The sequence below is a fragment of the Canis lupus genome, chromosome 8, assembly GCF_003254725.2.
Source record: "Canis lupus dingo isolate Sandy chromosome 8, ASM325472v2, whole genome shotgun sequence".
Lineage (NCBI taxonomy): Eukaryota > Metazoa > Chordata > Mammalia > Carnivora > Canidae > Canis > Canis lupus.
The window spans coordinates 10979961-11001244 of NC_064250.1; the positions used below are offsets into that span (position 1 = coordinate 10979961).

The following is a 21284-nucleotide window of genomic DNA, read 5'->3' on the forward strand; positions in this document are numbered from 1 at the left end:
TCCTGGGATCAAGTCCCACATCAGGCTCCCTGCATGGAGCCTGCTTCTCCCTCTGCCTGTGTCTCTGCCTCTCTCTCTCTCTGTATCTCTCATTAATAAATAAATAAAATATTTTAAAAATATTATTTTAGTACAAAATCATTAGCAAAGTTAATCATTCAACAAAAGAATTATATTAAAAACACTAGGAATTCTTAAAATTCAATTAAAAAACATAATCAATGGAAAAATAGACAAAGAGAACTGACCACTTTACGGAGAAGATTATACAAATGACCAATAAATATGTTAAAATATGCTCGACTTCATTAGTAATTATGGCAATGCAATTTAAAGCCACAGTGCAGAGGGGAGATGGGCCTAGTATCAGGAAGAAAGAGGACAAACTGAAATACATCTGCATTCCTGCAAGTTTCTTTCCCCACTTGTCAACAAAGTAAACTGTAGAGTATAATACCCATAGCTTCACTTCCACCTCCCAAATCTCATGTCACTTTACTTTTAGGGAACTTTAACAGGGAATAATAAAGGAAGGAAGATTCGGGGGCAGCCTGGGGTGGCTCAGTGGTTTAGTGCTGCCTTCAGTCCAGGGTGTGATCTTGGAGTCCCACATCTGGCTCCCTGCATGGAGCCTGCTTCTCCCTCTGCCTGTGTCTGTGTCTCTCATGAATAAATACATAAAATCTTTAAAAATAAATAAAGGAAGGAAGGAAGGAAGGAAGGAAGGAAGGAAGGAAGGAAGGAAGGAAGGTAGGTAGGTTGGTTCTAGGAAATATCAATGAGATACCACTACTTGCTCACCAAACTTTCTAAAATAAGAGACTGATAATACCAAATGTTGGTGAAGTGTGGCACAGCTCGAATTCTCATACATTTCTCATGCAAGTATAAATTGGTAAACTTTATTGGAAAGCTTCTTAGCATTTTTTTAAAGTTAAATATGCACAACCTAAATATTCAGCAAGAGAGAGAGAGAGAGAGAGAGAGAAACATGTGTAAAAACATTCATAGAAGTATTATCTATAATGGTTTCTCCAAAGTGGAACCCAAATTTTAACACCATAGATCAGTTTTGCTTGTTTATAAATTTTTGTAAATGGAATAATAAGTATATACTTTGTGTTGCTTATTTTGCTTAAAATTATGTTTGAGAGATTCATTCTTACTGTTGATTGTAGCTAAAGTTTTTTCATTTTCATTATTGTGTGGCATTCCATCATGTGAATATGCTACAATTTATTTGTCTATTTCACTCTTGATGGTCTTTGGGTCAGTTTCTATTTGGGGATAATTAGTGTTGTTTATGGATACTTTTGTACATGTCTTTTGTTGAATATTATGTTTGCATTTCTTTTAATATATAACTGAGAGCAGAATTATTGTGCCATAGTATAAATTGAACATATATCCATTTAATTACATTAACTGCCAGTTTTCCAAAATGGTTCTATCAATTTAAAATGATTGTACCAGTTTACACTCAGCTGAAACTGTGAGTTTTACTTGCTCTGTGTCCTCACCAAGATTTGGTATTTGTTGTTTTTGTTGTCGTTGTTATAATTGTATGGACATTCATTTGTTCTAATCAGTTCTTAAACATAAATGTGTGGTATCTCATTGTGGTTCTGTTTTGCATTCCTCTATGATTAGTGAAGTTGAAAACTTTTTTCTCAAGTTTGTTGGTCTTTGGATATCCTCTTTTAAGGAATGCCTGTTAGGTCTTGCCTATTTTTAAATTTCTGATGTTCTCTTACTGGTTTATGGAGTTCTTCACATATTCCAGATAAAAGCCCTTTGTTGTGGATGTGTATTGTAAATACCATCTCCGATTTTTAGCTTTCCTTTTCACTCTCTTGTGTCTTCCAATTATGTTATTAATTTTAATATAGTCCAGTTTAACAAAATAATTTTTTATTTATATTTTTATTTCATTGTGTCCTGCTAGAAAAATCTCACATCACTCACACCATACCTCACCCATGTTGGTCTTTCAATTCCTTAAAGGAGACTTGTGCTCCCTACTTCTGTCTCTCTTTTTTTTTTTCTTGTTTTTACCTGCTGATTCTTTAACTTTTAGGTCACATATTTCCTCAAGGCACTCCTCTGTGACTCTCAGGGTAGATGTAGTCCTCTCTGTTCTGTGCTCTCATAATCCTCTGTGCTTTGCTTCCAGAGAAACTCTTCCATTTTTAAAGTAGATTTTTGTTCTATTACTTATTCATTCTGTTTCTCTAATTAGTGTGCAAGCTTCAGGAGGGCAAGGATCAAGTCTGTTTGCTTATCACTGTATCCTACTCCTTTTGTTTAGCTCAGTTACTGGCATATAATAGGAACTCATTAAATACTGAGTTTGCTTACAGTTTTATGTTGGTGACATTTTGCAGTCTATATAGAGAACATGTCTGAGATTTTAACAAAATTTTTTTAAGATTTTATTTATTTATTCATGAGAGACACAGAGTGAGAGGCAGACTTAGGCAGAGGGAGAAGCAGGCTTCCTGCGGGGAGCCCAATGTAGGACTCAATCCCAGGACCCTGGGATCATGCCCTGAGCTAAAGGCAGACACTCAAACTGAGCCACCCAGGCATTACCATGTCTGAGACATTTATATAAGCCATGGAGAACAATAATAAGATATTGATAATAAGTTAATCATATATGTTGAAAATACATTATGCTCCATACCTTTCTATGTCTTTGGGAGTCTAAGAAATTCTGGAATAGGGGTGCTTTTCCTGTTTTCTCTGGATTAGAATATACCCTCACCTAGATTTTCACAATATTTAAGTGTTTTTCCTTTTCCCATTTCTTGAGTGATTTTCTTTTTTTAAGATTTTATTTTATTTATTTTTTTTAAAGGATTTTTTTTTTCATTTATTTATGATAGGCACACAGTGAGAGAGAGAGAGGCAGAGACACAGGCAGAGGGAGAAGCAGGCTCCATGCACCGGGAGCCTGATGTGGGATTTGATCCCGGGTCTCCAGGATCGCGCCCCGGGCCAAAGGCAGGCGCTAAACCGCTGCGCCACCCAGGGATCCCAAGATTTTATTTTTTTATTCACGAGAGACACACACACAGACAGAGGCATTGGCAGAGGGAGAAGCAGGCTCCATGCAGGGAGCCCAATGAGGGACTGGATCCCGGGGTTCCAGGATCACGCCCTAAGCGAGAGGCAAATGCTTAATCACTGAGCCACTCAGGCGTTCCTCTTGAGTGATATTTTTATGTGTAAGTTGAAAGCTCTACAGTGAAGAAAATATATCACATTTAACATAAATGGCAGTAAAACTTGACCAAGCAATGGGTGTATGATATAGACATGCTGAATAAACAAATAAGGTATGTGATCTTTAGCTGTGTTTTCTTCTGGCTTTTTGGAGATACTGTTGAATTACCAAAGTACAATATGATTTATTTTTATAATACTTCGCATCAGCAAAAAAGCATATATTAGATGCTTGGAAAATGCTTAGCTACAAATTTATGTCCCTCACAATTTGTCTTCATTTGCATATGTTCTGGTAAATTTTAGTCTGTTCTGTTTCTCTTTTCAGAAAAAATAACAAATTTCATCACCTTCATGTCTGTATGTTTCATTGTGGACTGTCAGTGCCATTCTTCATTTAAAATGAAAATGTTCTGATAGAGATACCTCCTATAATGATGATCTTTTTGGTGGAATTTGATGGGGTGATATAGACATGTTATCTCTAGGCCCATGATAATTGTATTTCTTATTTTTATTCTAGAAGAGATGCACTGCTTTCCATTAATAAGAAAATAGGATTAAAAGAAACATGAATAAGGATTATATTTGCAGAGCCTGTTTATTCAGCAGATGTTCATAAAGTACCTACTTTGTGCCAGAAGCTAGGGAAACTCAGAAATAGATGGACACTTTCTATAAGACTTGAAATTTTTGTTTCAAGTGGTAACATTCTGATAAGAGCTGAGTTTTAGTTTAGTTTTTAGTTTTAGTTTTTATTAGCTGTGTCCTTTATCCCAGCTATGGAATGGGGATGATAAAAGACCCATCTCGTAAAGTTTTTGATAGGAGTGAATAAGATAGTTCATTTAAAACACTTACCCCAGTGCCTGGTATATAATAAGAAGCCCTCAGTGTTTGTTAGCTGTCATTTACTATGAGGCTTCGTAACACAATAGCCTCTTAACAACTTATTTTCCTGTGTTTGTTTCTGTTTATTTTTTCTGTATTGCTATCAGAGCTAAATTTCTAAAACAGATCTTATTGTGTAACATTACCTCTTGAGACCATCTTTTCAACTTTAAAACCTTTTGTGGTTTTCTGTTGTCACAAGAATAAGTCATGAATGGCATTTAGTACCTTACCATCTGACACTGACCTCCTTATCAAATGAGCTTCTGCCTTGGCCCCCCATTAGTGTGCAGTCCTAATAGTCCGTGTACAATTATATTTAACTGCCTTGGCTTGTGTTCCTCTTTCCGCCTAGAATTCCTGCTATAGGCTTTCACCCTTCTTCTCACCCTCAACTCGAAGAAGCAATTCTGGGTAATATGGGCAGCCTAGAGATAACCTCTTATTCTTCCCAGACAGAATTTTTTTGATCCCTGTCATTTCTTTATCTTTAGCATTTATCACATTATTAAAGTTAATTACATGTGTCTCGCTCTTCCACTAGCTTGTGAGTTCCCCTTAGAGCAGAGACCATAACTTATTCATCATTGTATCACTAGAACCCAGTGGGCACTCAGTAAAAACTTGTTGAAATAATGGATTGAGATTTGGTTTTAACTTTGTTTTAATTTCAGTGTTTCTTGTTATTCTAGGTTTTGGGCCTTATCCAAAATATGAGTGTTTTCCAGTGTCCAAAATGTAAACACAGAACTCATATTTTTGGTGCTGATGGTGCAAGAAGACTAGCACAGACCCTTGATCTTGATATTCTAGGTAAAACCATAAGATATTCCTTTGCAGAGGAAATGGCAGAGGGAAGATGGGGATAAAGCATGATGATGAAGAGTGTCTCAGAAAATGATGATTGTCTTCAGTTTTGTATTTTAAATTAAGATAGTGTAGGGAGTTGTACATGTTAACCTTTCTTTGCTTTTTATAATATTTCACTAGTGGAAAGCTTTTGAAGAGGAGACCTATTCTGCCAATTATAACTTTTACTGTAGGTAAAAACTGCCTATAACTTGAATTTGAGAAGAGTTTCATGGTCTGATTACTGTAATTTAAGTCCTTATTTTAAATAATGGTTGTCTGTTTGCTAAGTTGGGAGCACATATCTCAGTATAAACAGATATGTGAAAACACCTGGTTAATATGTTGTAGCAACCTTTGAAAGTGTCAGTTCTTGGTACATATGAAAAAAATGCCTTGCTCTAGAAAAATAATATTCTTTTCTCTGTAATTTTTTCTATATTTTTGCCATGTCTTTGAGCTATGGCACCTGAAGTTTATATTGTGTATACTGTTCACATTACTGAACTGAAGGATTAATTAATGTTATGAGAAGTAAAATCATGTGGTGAGTGAGCAAAACACAGATTTTAGATAAAACATAATTTTTGAAAAATCCACAGGCAACTTAATGGACATTTTAGGAAACATGTGTTGGTATTTTCCTTATGAATGAGTTTCTGTTCTAGGCAAAGGCAGATGTTAAAAACTGAATAGGGAGGAATAGAGGGAATTATTAGTTTTAGGTAGTTAACAATTAAGATCCCTTAGAGATCAAGGAATTTTAAAACATTCTTTATTATAATTAAATTTCTAAAAGTTGATGTTAAATGCATTATTGTTATTATGCATTTGCACTGTAGCAGCCACCACACCAGGTGAATACTAATGATATATTTTGATACATTGCTATAATTATAGCCACTAATTATATTCTGCAACTTTTTTGTTTAACTAACCTAGAAAGTTCAATTTCCCAAATATGCATAGCAACAACAGATTGACATTCACTTCTATAATAAAGTAAATGTATAATTATAATGGCATTATTGAATTATGCTGACAATATTATAATTCCCTGATTTATAAATGGATGGTATGATATTGCAAATAACTTATTTAGAATTTGAAATATATCTCCTGGAGAAACAATCTCACATATGGAAGTTACATTTTAGCCAACAGCTCACAAATGTATAGTTACTTTAAAAATGTGTCAGAAACAGATTATTGATCACAAAAAATGGATAGTGCCTGTAGATTGCTGTAACTAACAGTGTTATGAGAAAAATAATTCAGAGTTTCAACTCAGGGCATGTCTCCTCTTTTTAATGTAGTCATGGGGCCCTGTGAGACCTCCCATGATCTGAAGCAGGGGCTCCAATAACAAAGAAGTTGGAGTCAGGAAGAAGGACCTGAGTAAGAGCTTCCCAGTTATGGCCTCCTGGCTGGTTGAACTCCCTAGGAAGGCTTATATGTCCATTACTGACTCCCTGGCTGTCTCTTAATTTATTTTCATCCATTTGGCTATGTTAAATAATTATTTGATAAAATGGCTCTCAGAACTTTCTCCATATTACCTATAGACATGGATTGTATGTAGTAGTTATGTCTCTGAAATACGCCCTTGCTTCCTTCAGACTTAGCCCCTCAGAGATACTTTTCAAGTCCAGGCAGCACTTTACCCACTCTCCATACCATTACTCCTTTTTATCCTTCTCTGTCATACAGCTGTTAGCCCATTACCACCCTTACTATGGTGTGCCACCTATTTTCTAAAAAGGTTTTCCTCTTTCTTGATCAGCTTTTCTGTGCTTTTATATATAGGATTAGGAGCCTCTAGAAGGCAGAAACTATATTGGTAGGTGGCTATGGAAAGGAGAAGGTTTTGCTTTTTTTTCTTCCATTACTGCAGTAGAAATTAAAGCATTCAGGAATCCTTACTATAATGGCATAAATCAAGAAAACCCTTTATAGGTTTCTAAGAATTCTCTTTAACATATTTTCCCTTACTCCTGTGACAGTTTCTTATAGTCTTAAGTTGATCTATAGAATAGATCCTCAAATTTACTGAAAAGCTAATCTTAATTTTTTTTTTTTTTTTTTAAGATTTGTGTATTTATTCATGAGAGACATAGAGAGAGACACAGGCAAAGGGAGAAGCAGGCTCCCTTCAGGGGAGCCTGATGCTGGACTTGATCCCAGGACTCTCTGGGATCATGACCTAAGCCAAAGGCAGATGCTCACCCACTTAGCAACCCAGACACCCCAAAAGCTAATCTTTAAATGACTACTGAAATATCCAGGTATTTTGTCAGTTGGCTATTGAACCTTTAGAAAAGATTTAAAGAGTTGATTAAAATCCCCAAATTTGCTGACAAGAGGAGATTGAAATATGTTCCTTTATGTACTTTATAAAGTAACTTGTAATAGGTTTGTAATTTTGTAACATATACTTCTGCTTTATTTACATGACTTATTTCTATAAACCCATACATACACACATTCAGTAACCGTTGCAGGAGTTTTTGAAGTAGTTCTAAGAATGCTCAGTACTATGATACATCAACTCTCCTGCCTATGACTCCATTTACTGCATTTTAAGTCTTAACCTTTTGAAAGGTTTCATTTGTGAAGGGATGGTGGAGTCAATTGGATGACAGATCAGAGCACTTTTCCCCTAAATTCTACCACCTAATAGTAACACATTCTGAGGAAAGACACACAACCTTTCCAACCTCCTGTCTAAATAGTGGAGGTTCTTATATACTTCCTGAGATCTCATCAAAGTTTACAAGTTATATGTAATGCTATATAGATTGACACCTAATAAAACTGAGGCGCCTGAGTGGCCTAGTCAGTTAAGTATCAGCCTTCTGCTCAGATCATGATCTCGGGCTTGGGATCGAGTCCCACATTAGGTTCCCAGCTCATCCAGGTGTTGTCTTCTCACTCTGCCCCTCCACCATGCCTGTGTGCATACGCTCGCTCGCTCTCTCAGATGAATAAATATAATCTTTTAAAAAATTAAAGAGAAATAGTTCTGTCTGATAGAGAGGCAGGTAGTGGAGATAACATATCTGCCTTACTTTTCAGAAGTTCTCTTAGCTCATTCATCTGCCAACATCAGGAAGATAATTTTATTATACTTTTTTTGGACAACTTTGTCTCCTCATCTTTTCCTCTTCATTTTTCTGTTGTTATTTGGTATGATATTTTTATGTCAGGCATCATAGAGAGAAATAATTTTACAAATATCTTCCAAGCCATTTCTTGCTGGAAGACCTCCAGCAAAGAATAAATCAGGGGCCTTATCCCTTGATTGGCTGCCACATAGCTTTCACATGTACATATACAATCACTGAACTGCCCTCAATGGAATATATTACCCCTAATTTTTATTTGAAATTCCTTTTTTAGAGATTTAACCACTTGAGGATAGTCATAATTCAAGTTGATTTGAATGAATTTAATTGATATTTTAGGGTTTTTTCTGAAGTTCAAATAGTGAAATTCCAAATGCCTATATAAATTTTTGTAGTGTTAATGGATGTCTGGTGGACTCTTTTAGGAGACATTCCCTTACATCTTAATATAAGGGAAACTTCAGATACAGGCCAGCCGATTGTGTTTTCACAGCCTGAAAGTGATGAGGTAAGTGATGTTTTTAAATATGTATTTTTGTATCTTTAAAAGTAAAGATATTTACTTTTTGATACTTAGAAAATTGGGAAGATCAAGTTCATTTGCAGTGCATGTGTTAAACAAAGATTAGTTAACTTATTTAAAGCATCCTTAAATAACTATTTTATATGGTAAGCATATCAGTGCTATCTCTGAATTATCAGCTGGATAGATAAACCTATGAAAACCTAGCCAGTTTTCTCATGAAGAACACAAACAATGAGTGTTTGTAAAATTCCTATTTTCCTGGCTAGCCATACCTAACTGCCCCAGGTTACCATATTTCAGTATTAGAAGTTCAGCTGATTATTAGGAAAAGGGAGACTAATGTAAAGAAGTATTGAGTTGGAGGTGCCTGGGTGGCACAGTCGGTTGACAGTCTGACTCTTGGTTCAGGTTAAGTTGTGATTGAGGGTCATGAGATCCAGCCCTACATTGGGCTCTACACTGAGTACAGAGTCTGCTTGAAATTTTCTCTCCCTCTTCTTCAACCCCTCCCACTCATGCTCTCTCTCTTTCTAAAATATATAAATAAATCTTTATTTTTTTAAAGTATTGAGTTGGATATAGGGAAATTGTTATAATGCTTTAGAGATGGGATTTTCACTACATTTATTTTAATAACTATGATTGAGGAAGTATGGTCGAAAACTAGTTGTGTTTCATTAGCCAATGTTATTGGGGATGCAGTTGATTGATTTTCAAGATTGCTGAAGCTTTACAACTTCAAGAATAAAATCTTTTATTTCACTTTCTTTTTTTAGATAGGAATAAAATCAATCATGTATATCTCTTTTGTCCTAAGTAGCACTTGCTACGTAAGCTAGAAGCTCAGCTATCATCTGAGTGCATCAGTTTTGATGTAGTTTTGTGCTCCTTGGCCGAAAAGCCCCAGTCAGCCTTCTAATAGTTATTCCTTTTTGTTCTTCCTTAGCTAATGGATATACTTTTTAGTACTATTATTTTGGCTATCTACAACTAGTACTACTACTCTCCTTCTTTCTTTTCTTTAATCTTACATGAACTGGAAAATAAAAGAGCCAAGCTTAGTTAGAGCTGTAAAAAAAAAAAAAAAAAAAAAAGTAAGGGTAAATCGACAGTCAGGAATCTTGGATAAATAAAGTATTTCATTTTGAGTTCTTTCTTTCAAGGGACCCAAGTTCTTTTAGCCTTTCTTAAGAGTAGTTACAGTATAGGTGATTGAGTTATTGGGGATATGATCTCTGAGAAAATAGAGTATAGTATGTAGCATATTGTTGTGTTTCTTTTTTCTGTGTTTTAGGTAGTAAGGTAGTAAGTAGGTAATGATAAATTTCCTTTTCAATCTTTTCTTAGAAATCTTTCAGATAAGCAAAAACAAGTTATTACTCTCATAATTTAAGTCTAGCAACCTAGCTACCATAGGTGTACTTTATGTTATGCAGTGGATGAAAATTCTATGAAAATAAAGTGTATTTTAATTACACACTTTTAGATGTCTCCTGAGAATAGACTAAAAACATTCTATGGTGATTTCTAGTGACTAAGAATAATTACTTACTAGATTATATCAATTACAAGTTTAGATTTTTAAAGTATTTTCTCCACCTATCCATTATCTTAATTTTTGGAGTTAATTGTTTTTTAAAATATCATTTACATTTACATAAACATTAGACCTATCATTTCACTGTTGCTAGCTGAATGAGAACAGCCTGACCCATTATAGTTTGTGCTAGATTTGATTTGGTGAGGTCTTGGCAAAAGTAGTGAGAATTTCGTGTACCAGATTGCCAACCTTAAACTGAAGACTTTTAAGTCTTTTAAAGTCTTTTAAGTCTTTTAAACTGAGCAATTTTAAGATTTAGACATGACCATGAAAAAGGGGGAAAAATAGTGCCTTGTATTTATTCTGTTTCCATGGAAATTATTACTTCTGACTCTTAGATTGCAGACATTCATTAAATATCCTCCTAATAATAATAGCAATTACAGTGTGTACAAGACACTGCCAGACATTTTACTTACATAATTTCTGTGCTCACAACTTAGTACAATGTATAAAAAGTCCCCATTTTTCAGATGAGGAAACTGAGGTTCAGAGAAGTTAATTTTCCCAAGGTTACAGAACTGATAAATAGTAAAATATGATTAATAGACAAGTCTTCCTTGCAAACATTGGCCTCCTTCCATTATATTACTCCAGGTCCTATACTAATAGCTATGCTTTCTTTAACTTGTTTTAAGAAGTAGTACAATACTTGGGTACGTTAAATACATTATCTTATTTGATTCCCATAACACATTTGTGAGACATATATAATAATTGTATGTATATGTATAAGATATGTATAATAATAATGTATAATAATAAAATACAATAATCTTCCATTTTTCAGATGAAGAAGCAGAAGTTTATTTAAAGAAAGGAACTATCCAAGATAGTGCTAGAGGCTATTTCCCCTCACAGCTGTGACACCATACTCTATTCATTCTCCTCCCAATGCAATACCTGCTTCCCTTCCTAATAAATTGCAAGATTAGCTCAGTGTCTATGATGTATATTTAGATTGGAATTTAGTTCACCTCCTGTTCATATCACAGTATCCTTCTGTTAACCCTTGTGATGAATCTTTCCTCTGATAGCCCCCTTCTCTTTTCCCCTGTGAACACCAATGGAAATAGCTAGTAACAGCCCTCTCAGCAAATTCTGTTGTATTTGTGGAAGTTTAATGCCCATTCTACTTGCATGTCTTCATTTAAAGAATAAAGTTTATACTTGCCAACATGGTAAACTTCTGCAAAAGTTAATGGGACTGAACCTTTAAAATTATGTGTTAATCATTAACCCCTTAGATCAACACTTTTTATTGTTTGCTTTTAGGGGTTGACCTAAGGTAAAATTATTAATCAGTAAAGGTTTCATCTTCAGTTGTTTTTTTTTTTTTTTAATGAAGTTTTCTTTTTTTTTTTAAGATTTTATTTATTTATTCATGAGAGACAGAGAGAGAGAGAAAGAGAGAGGCAGAGACATAGGCAGAAGGAAAAGCAGGCTCCAGCATGGACCCCAGGATCACACCCTGGGCCGAAGGCAGACCCTCAACCCTGAGCCACCCAGGCAGGCATCCCAAGCTTTTTGTTTTCTTTCTAACTCCACCTTCACCATCTCCCATCACTCCCTCCTCCCAACACCAGATTCCAGGGCTGTCATTCTCTGTGCATCAGATCTTTTAAAATTGGACATTAGAGACTTCACTCTCCCAGTAACATTTAACTTTTGGAGGACACAAATGCTGCAGTGATTAATTTAAAATATGGTTCATGCTGAATTTAAGGCATCATCAGAAAAGATGGAAAGAGTTGCAGTACCAGTTAAAAAGCACCATCAAGCTGCTGCCTTCTCAGTCATTGGGCAAAACTTTCTGAACATGTGCACTGCTGACAAAAGGGGAATAATTGAAACTCCAAATATAGTAGTAGATAATAGCTAGAGAAAGCCACAGAGGAGGGGAGAGGAAGTAGACACTTAGGATTCAGAACTCTTAAATTCAATAGCATTGCCTTTTGTTTGTGTGATTATAATTGTAATTCAATTTTATCTACTTTTTGCCTTTGCTTTAGTTCAGGACACAAGTAATGGACCCATGATTGACCAATAATTTTCATCCTTTTGTTGCCAAATAAGAATGTTAATATTGACATACAGAAAGGTGTGCTATAAGTTATTCCTGGTAAAGACTTTCAAATATAAGTGGAAATTTTATTATCTTATAATTTCTAAATTATTACCATATAATCTTAATATGAAATCACTGTGTATGATAAAGTAGAACTTCAAATCTTTAAAAACAAAGACAAAGGAAAAAAGTTCTCCATAAAACTGCTTGCACTTTGATTGCCGTCCATTTCCTTTAACTTGTTAATATAGAGTAAATAGGATCCAGCTATCTTAACCATGCTTCTGGATGGCCCAATAAAAAATCTCCGGTAGAAGTGTTATTCTATGTATATTTGAGGTGATGAAAAAAGAGTATTAATAGTTTGAGAAATATAAATCATTTTTTGGTATATGATACACATATTTGCCTTTTTGCTAGTTATGGATTAAATGAAAGGGAAGGATTTAGTTTACTATTTCCTCAGCCAGAAGTATCTATGAATACATGTTCATGTGAGCTTTTCAATGAGATTGTAAAGTACTTAAGGATATACTAGGAATAATAGCAGCCACTAATATTTACTTCTTTTGTGCCAGTACGACACATACTTTATTATTACTTAATATTACCCCAAACTCTTTGAGGTAGATACTATTACTTCAGCCATTTTAGAGATGTGGAAATTGAGTCTTAGAAGGGTTAAGTGGCTCAAGGCCTCATACTAATAAGTGATGGAGCTAAGTTTTAAACCATGCTTATCCAACTTCAGAGCCCCAGGTCTTTACAAATGAGCTATTCTGGCTTCCTTTTATATTGTTACATCCTAGAAGTTTCCCCAAACAGTGACTTGCACATGATAAAAATCAAAACGTATTTGTTGGCTGAAAAAATTCAATCTCAACAGTTCTGTAGAAATCGAAACTGTGAAACTAAGCACTTTTAGTGATTTCTTAGCAAATGACAATCTAAGCATTACTTTGAGTGTGATATATTGAAAGTTTAAGCTTGGAGATAGTCCATTAAAAAGCAAAGGTTAAATGTAGCAAATTTTATTATTCTGGAATCATTCGGTATTTTGTGTAGTCTGATAGGTTTATGTCTCTAATTTAACATAAGTAAGAATGTAAAGATGAGAGAATGATGGCCTTCTCTCAGCTTGCCTTAGTGAACTTTAAATTTTCATCACAATAATTTTAGGCTTAAATACTCAGAAAAGCTAATAGAGATAAAAGGTATTTACAAAGATGCATGGGTGAAAATCAGCACACTAGGTTTAAGAGAAATATTTATTTACAAAGTACATGTTATTTCCATTTTTAAGCAAAATTGTTGTTTCTATTAACTACAGCAGAGAGTGAAACCATTTTTATTTTTATTATTTTAAGGTTTTTCTTTTTTAATTTATTTATGAGAGACAGAGAGAGCGGCGCAGAGACACAGGCAGAGGGAGAAGCAGGCTCCATGCAGGAAGCCCAACATGGGACTCGATCCTGGGTCTCCAGGATCGGGCCCTGGACTGAAGGCAGCGCTAAATCGCTGAGCCATCCGGGCTGCCCTGAAACCATTTTTAGATCAAGCATTATGATTAAAATTGCTGGTACTTTGGATTTACTGTTTAATATGTAGTAGAAGGATCTACGCTTTGCAGTTAGATGGACCCAGGTTTGAATATTCTCCAGCTTACTGCCTTTGTGACCTTATCCAAGTTGAGTTGATGATGCTTGTTTTACATAAGTGAAATTACTTATGCCAAATACTTGGTATAGTTGGTACTAAATTTTTAAAAATTTAGGGCTTTATTCATATTTTGAAACTTTTTTTTTTTTTTATGGACTCAGGTGAGCCTTTTAACATTTTTCTGGTAAAACAAAAGAATTCAGCTATTAGGGCTCAAGCATGATTTTTTAAAGTGAAAATGAGTGAAACACTTAAGACACTCATCAAGTTGCAATAAACAGACCTCAAATTGTTCTTTTACCATGCAGTCAGAGAGTTGGTCAGTCTAGGTTCAAAGACTAGCTCATCCCATTCAGCTGTAATGCTTTGGGCAAGTCTCTTCACCTTTCTGGTTCTTGGTTTCCTTATCTATAAAGTGGGGTTACTGACAGAATTTCTCCCTTAGGGTGGCTGTGAATTTAGATGAAACAATGCTTGTTGGTAAATATTAAATACTCAAGTAAATTTTAGCTATTATCAGTCATAGTAGTTGTAGTAGTAAAAGTAGCAGATATTCATAAGTCTAAGTATATAAATATATAGATTAATGGTTTTAGAAGATCCACTATTGTATCTTACAGGTTTCATAGATTAGATAGGGTAAATAAATAAGATTTGCACTGCAGTTATTTAAAACTGATAGAATGCAAATGTCATGACCCTCATTCTAACTGGACCATGTAGGCATTGGTTAGTTTGTGGCCCACAGTGGCTTGTTGTTCTTATTATTTGGCTGCACTGAGGAGCCCACAGATGAAGAGTGTAACAACTGATCCCAGAAATTCTTGCCTGGTACCCAAAATTCAGCAGATGAAGGAGCCTTACAGGGTGCTCGCTGCTGGTACTGGATGCCATTCTCAGAAAGATGAGGAAAATGCTTTCCAAAGATAAACCATAGGGTGGTAATAAACAGTCCTATTTAAAATGACTAACAGCTCTTATGCCACAAAAGTTTTGCAGTGTCTAACTCAAGATATCAATTTGTCAGAAGAGGAAGATCTAATTTTTCTACAACTAGACTGGGTTTGCTAGTTTGCTGACTTGGGAATTAGAGCTTAAAAACAGTAATTGCTGGTATTAAATATTTTTTCAGAAAGTCACCTTCTAAGTATCTGCCCCCTAAATAAAATTCTTTCTTCCCTCTATGTACACCTGCAGTGTATACAACAGCATCCTCTCACTGCTGAATTTCCTCATCTCACTCAGCCTTTTCACTATTCAGTTCAGTAGACAGCTCTGGCAAACAGTTCATGAGTCATTTGATGTCTGCTGGGGAGAAATACAGAACAAATGAGTCTCTTCTTTTCCAGGCCAAAGCTTACCTGAGGATTGCTGCAGAAGTAGTAAGAAGATTGCCGCCACCTCTAAAGTGAGTTCCGCAAGTGTTCTGGAATGTTGCCTGGTGCTTAACAATAAGAAGACCTTTGGAAATCAGCAATGTGGTTATGAAACCTACAGGAATAGTAGTAATCATAGTTGTTTTCTTGTACTTCTAAGGAAATAATGTCTTATGTTCAGATTTGATTTGCTAAGCAGTAACTCACAAATAAAATGTTTATATATCAATGCTAACTACTACATTTAGGAATTTACTGAAAGCTGGTGTGTACCAACTGCACAGAACTGCATTTTATTTTAATGAATTACCCCTTGGGGAATCAGGAGTTTGTGTTAGAAGCCCAATCTTCCAGTCAGGAAAGAACTGTGTTCTTTTTACGGGACTACAGAGTAGTCATTTAAAGGATTTACTAAATTTGTGTGCTGATATAAGTATGACAACACTCTGTCAGTTTGGTCTGGATTTAAATCCTGCCTTGGACTATCTTGGACACATTCATAATATAAATAAACCTTTACTTCATCTGGACCAGGTTTACCCTAGACTTACTAAATATAATCTGCTGGGGTGGGGCCCAGACATGTGTATTTTTAATAAGATCATAATGATTTTGATTCTGATTCTGATAGAAATAGAATAACATTTATTAAGTGTTTTCTTGTGTCCTTATAATTAATCTTCCATTCATATGAGTGAGGTAATGTGTTATCTCCGCTATATAGATGAGAATACTGAGATATGGGAGTGTTAAGTGTCTTGCTGAAGGTTACTATTTCAGCAAGTGATGGAGCTGGAATTTGAACTTGAGTGGCAGGATACTGGATCCTTCCTTTTTTTACACAAAGAACATTCATTTGTTTCAAAAGAGAGAAATATGGTATTCAGCATTTCTTAAAACTTATGAGACCATGAAACTGACCCTTTCCCCATTTAGGACCATTTTGTGGAGTTCATATTTCAAATGATACACTTTGAAAAACATTTGTCTTGTCTAGTTGAGGCTCAGAGAAATTCAGAGGGCTTTCCAAGGTCAGGTAGCAAGATAGTTACAAAGCTGCAAATACTGATAAGAATCAGTAGTTGATAAAGAAGCAGTCTATGACCTTTGGCAAATACCTTGACATCTTTTGTTTTGTGTCTGGCTTAAATAGCCAGAAAATTAGTCAAAGAGTTGCATGTCATTATAAACATGTTTTCACACACTTATGTTCACATAAAAAACTACATGAGTGTTCATAGAGGTTTTATTTGTAATAGTAAAAAACAATGCAGAGTTTTTCAATGGGCAAATAGTCAAACTGTGATATATCCACGCTATGGAATACTACCTAGCAATACAAAAGAACAAACTATGGACATATGCTACAATGCGTATGAATTCCAGAGAACTATGCTGAATGAAAAAGCCACTCCTAAAAGGTTTTATGCCATCTGGCTCCATTTATGGAACATTCTTGAAATTATAAAATTATAGAACTGGAGAACAGATTAGTGGTTTCCAGAGTTTAAGGGGGAGAGTTGTATGACTATAAAACGGCAACATAAGGAATCCTTGTGATGATGAAAATGTTCTATATTGTGACTATATCAATGTCAATATCTTGGGAGATAATTGTACTATAATTTTGCAAGATGTTATTGTTGGAGGAAATTGGATAAAAGGGCACAGTGAAATCTGCATTGTTTCTTACACTGCACATGAGTCTACAATTACCTCAAAATAAAAATAAAAGTTTAAAACACACACTGCTGTGACTGAACTAAAAGGACTTGAGCCAAATTATCCATGCTAATTAAAATCATGAATAAAAGTATTTGTGAACACACAGTAATCATCATCATTGTGAGAAGGAAGTAATGACTTTAAGTTGTAGATTTATACTAGTGTTTTTATCATTTTTTTGAGAGAAGACAGGTATAAATAATCATTGAGCACTTCTAAATACCAAAAAGCAGGTACTTGAACCAGTCTTAACTTTACCTAGAAAAAGAATGATTTAAATAAGCTCCAGAGACACTTAAAAGTTGTGTGCCAATTTATACATCTCGTAGAGAAATGCGAAAGTTCATTTTTTTCTCATAAATACATGGCTTAGCGCTACACATAAAATTACCCGCTCTCTTCTCCTTTACTCTTGTCTACAAGTCTCTGCAGATGCTTCCAGGAAAGCCACAGAAAAGATGGTGGTTGGAGTATATATACAGGTTCATAAGTAGAAGAAGAAAAAGTAACCGTAATAGCGAGAATGAAGCTTATTCTAAAATTTAGCCTATGGCAGCCTTTGCTAAGCTTCAAAGAGCTGACTTTAAAGATAGACTGTCAAGCACAGCTAGTCCACCTGTTGTTAGGGGTAATATTTGTTCCTTATTCTTCACATGTCCCTAGAGTATAGAGAATTTCCATTCTACTCTCCAGGAGATGAAGGCAAGCTGCCCCACTCACTCCATGCCAGGGAAGCAGGAGTAATACATCTTATGGGTAAATTTCTTCCTGTCTGCATTTCTTTGATTTCAGCCAGATCCTGAGCTTCCTGAGGCAGGCTACAGGGAAGCCTGTCTATCCCTGCCCTGGACATGGGTGGGCAAGTTCATCTAATTTGAGGATTGGGTATTTGGTAGTCCACTGGAGTCACATACCCTCTACTCCAGCTTTTTGTCAGTAATAGAGCTAATATTTTTTACCATTATCTGAATTGTGTCTCTCAGTTCCAAATAGGAAAAGAATTTTCTCCCTTAAACACCACACTCCAAAAAAAATACCAATACCTTTCTAGAATCCTAGAAAATCAGAACCAAAGAGTACATTAGAGTTCAGATACTTGCATCACTCCATTGGAGACACTTCTAATTAAAAAGTAAGTTCACCAATGGCCAGAAGCTTTCTGGGCAGGGGGTGGGGCGATGAGGGACAATGGGAGGAAGTTATAATATACGGTATATAATGTATACGGTATATACAGTAAAGCATGGGAGACATATAGGTCAATTATCTGCAAAGTGGACACCCAACACTAGGTTAAGAAGGAACATCACAGAAGGAACATCAACATCACAGGAGCCTCAGTACTTTCTCTCACAATTGCTGCCCTCTTCTTCCCTTACAAAGTTAACTATTTACTGATGTCTTAACACCTTCAACATTATAGTTTTGCCTATTTTTTGCAACTTATATTAAATGGAATGATACATTATTTTGCTGTGTATTAATTGCTTTTATTTTGCTCTATATAATTGCTCTTTATTGTTTCTGAGTTCCACCTCTAACTGCATATAGCAGTTATTCATATTATATGCTGTAGAATATTACGTTGTTTGAGTATACCAAACTTACCCATTCCACTGTAGATGGATATTTGGATTGATTCCAATGTTTTACTCTTAGAAATAGTGCTGCTCTGAGCATTCTTATACATACTTCTTGGTGTTCCATTTCGATTGAGTTATTTATGAGACTAGAATTATTGGTAGTTGTTTAGTGGTATCTCATTGTGATTTTAACATACATTTCCATGTTACAAGTGAAATTGAGTACCTTTACATATATTTATTGGCTAATTATATTTCCTCTTTTGTGTACTGCCCAGTCAAATCTCTTGCCCATTTCTCTATTATGCTGTTGGAGCACTTTATGAATCCTTGTCAGTTTTATGTTGAAGTCTTTCCCACTCTATTATGATTTGCTTTTCACTCTCTTAATGGTGTCTTTTGACAACCAAATAACCTTAATTTGAACATACTCAAATTTATTATTTTCCTTTATGATACTGATTTTTGTGCAGTGCCCCAAGGTCATGAAGATATTATCCTATATTAATTTCTAGAAGTTTTAACGTTGTTTTGCCTTCTATATTTTGTTTTTAAATCCACCTGGAATTATTTTTTTGTTATTAGGTGAGGTACCCTTTAAGTATTTTGTTTTGTTTTGTTTTCTTATGGTTATCTAATTGTAAATGTCCAGTGGGACTCTCTGTTTCCTCTACTCTTCTGCAGTACCACCTTTGTTGTAAACTAAATGTCTGTGTTTCTATTACTCTGTTTCTGGACTTTTATTCTGTCTCATTGGTTTATTTGTCTGCCTTTGCATCAGTAACTTACTGTTTTGTTCACCATCACCTTGTTGTTCTTCAAGAATGCTTTGGCAATTCTTGATATTTTTCATTTTCATATAAATTTGGGGCCAGCTTGTGACGTTCAAAACAACAACAAACTACTAGAGAGTTTCAATTTTGTTTAGGATGGAGAAGACTAGGAAGAGCATCATACTACTCTTAGAAAAAGAAAAAAACTGTATGATCTACAAAATCATAAATTTTCTTAAACCCACCAGAGATCCTAAGTTACATTGCAACCAAGTCATCTGACGTGTATGAAAAGACAGACTCCTTCAAGGAGAGACAGGATGCAAGTATACCTTTGGCAAAACACAGAAGAGATGACAAGCTCCCTACAAACAGGTTAGAAAAATCCAGTGAAAATTTTTAACAAATTGCTAAAAGTTGAGTGTGGGATAACAGAGAAAACACAACCTCTGGAAACTGCTAATGGAGGTGAGTTTGCACCCACTTATAAGCTTTTCTCTATGGATCTTACAAGGTGCCCAAGAGAAGAATTGAGCTTAGTTAGGGCAAGGGACTAGAGACAGCCCTAAGTAGTCTGAGGCCTGGAGAAGGAGAGTAGCTGATGTTTTGAGAAAAGCACAAACTTTGCCTAACTCTCCTTCCCTATGGAACAAACACCAATAAGTCACTAGGGGAGGATAGTAAACCTGTCCTCAGATGAAAACCCATTATGACTGCCAGAGAGGAAATAGAAAAACCCTCTAATCATGGAGGAGAACAGGAGGTCATCCTGACCCTGGCCATTAAAGACATCCTATCACTGAGGGAGGGGTGGTATCACTGAGAAAGCCCATTCACCAAGACTCAGGGACATAGGGCTTACCTAAGCTAAGGCTGGATCAGACAACAGAGAATCCCCTGCCTTGCAGCAAGCTAGCAAGCACTAAGTATCAAATATTAGCAGTGTCCACTGGTGGAGGAGGAGGGGTAAAGAATATGAATAGAGAGATCAAAAGCTAAGAGTAGAGCAACCTATCCTTCAACTTAAGTACAAGGTAATAACAGAGGGATCTGAAGCCAGTAGTGTACTGAAGGTAATCATAACAACAAAACCTAAATAAGATGAACTCCTGACTAAATTAACTCAGAACTGTACATTGTTTCTAACAAAAGTCATGCACATTTTCAGCCGTAAATACTATTTACCTCCATTTCTGCTGCCCTGCACATATGTCCAGCATTCAATGTAAACAATTATAAGATAACAGAACTAGAACAAATAATCCTAAAATTCTTTTTTTTTAACGATTTTTAAAATATTTTATTTATTCATGAGAGACACACACATAGAGAGAGAGAGAGGCAGAGACACAGACAGGAGAAGCAGGGTCCATGCAGGAAGCCTGATGTGGGACTCGATCCCGGGACTCCAGGATCAGGCCCTGGCCTGAAGGCAGGAGCCAAACCGCTGAGCCACCCAGGGATCCCCCTAATCCTAAAATTCTTATGGAACCACAAAAGACCCTAAATAGCCAAAGAAATCTTGAGAAAGAAGAACAAAGGGGGAGGTATCACATTCCCAGATTTTAAGATAGACTACAAAGTTATAGTTATCAAAACAGTATGGTACTGGCACAAAAATAGACACATAGATCAATGGAACAGGATAAAGAGCCCAGAAATAAATCCATACTTATATGGTCAATTCATCTATGGTAAAGAAGGAAAAAATATACAATGACAAAAGAAAGTTTTTTTCAATAAATGGTGTTGGGAAAACTGGATCATTTTCTTACACCATGCACAAAAATAAATTCAAAATGGATTAACAACTGAAATGTGAACTCAAGCCATAAACTAAAAGAAGACATAGGCAATAATTTCTTGGACATTGGTCTTAGT

At 35.4% G+C, this 21284-nt stretch overlaps 1 protein-coding gene across 20 annotated transcripts in view; it reads left to right on the plus strand.

The window, feature by feature from the left end:
• NUBPL (NUBP iron-sulfur cluster assembly factor, mitochondrial) overlaps positions 1–21284 on the plus strand; it is a 230390-nt gene that overhangs the window by 184636 nt on the left and 24470 nt on the right. For 11 of the 20 annotated variants that reach the window (XR_007412676.1, XR_007412677.1, XR_007412678.1 and 8 more), the window contains exons 9-11: positions 4812–4932; positions 8519–8601; positions 15296–15354. Coding sequence is in view for 12 of the 20 variants with exons in the window: in XM_049113623.1 (XP_048969580.1) it covers positions 4812–4932; positions 8519–8601; positions 15296–15354 (263 nt within the window). In the remaining 8 variants the exon portion in view is untranslated. Of the gene's footprint in view, positions 1–4811; positions 4933–8518; positions 8602–15295; positions 17069–19651; positions 19779–21284 lie in introns of those variants that run through there. The other 9 variants (XR_007412681.1, XR_003135457.3, XR_007412679.1 and 6 more) reach the window with 4 other exon arrangements.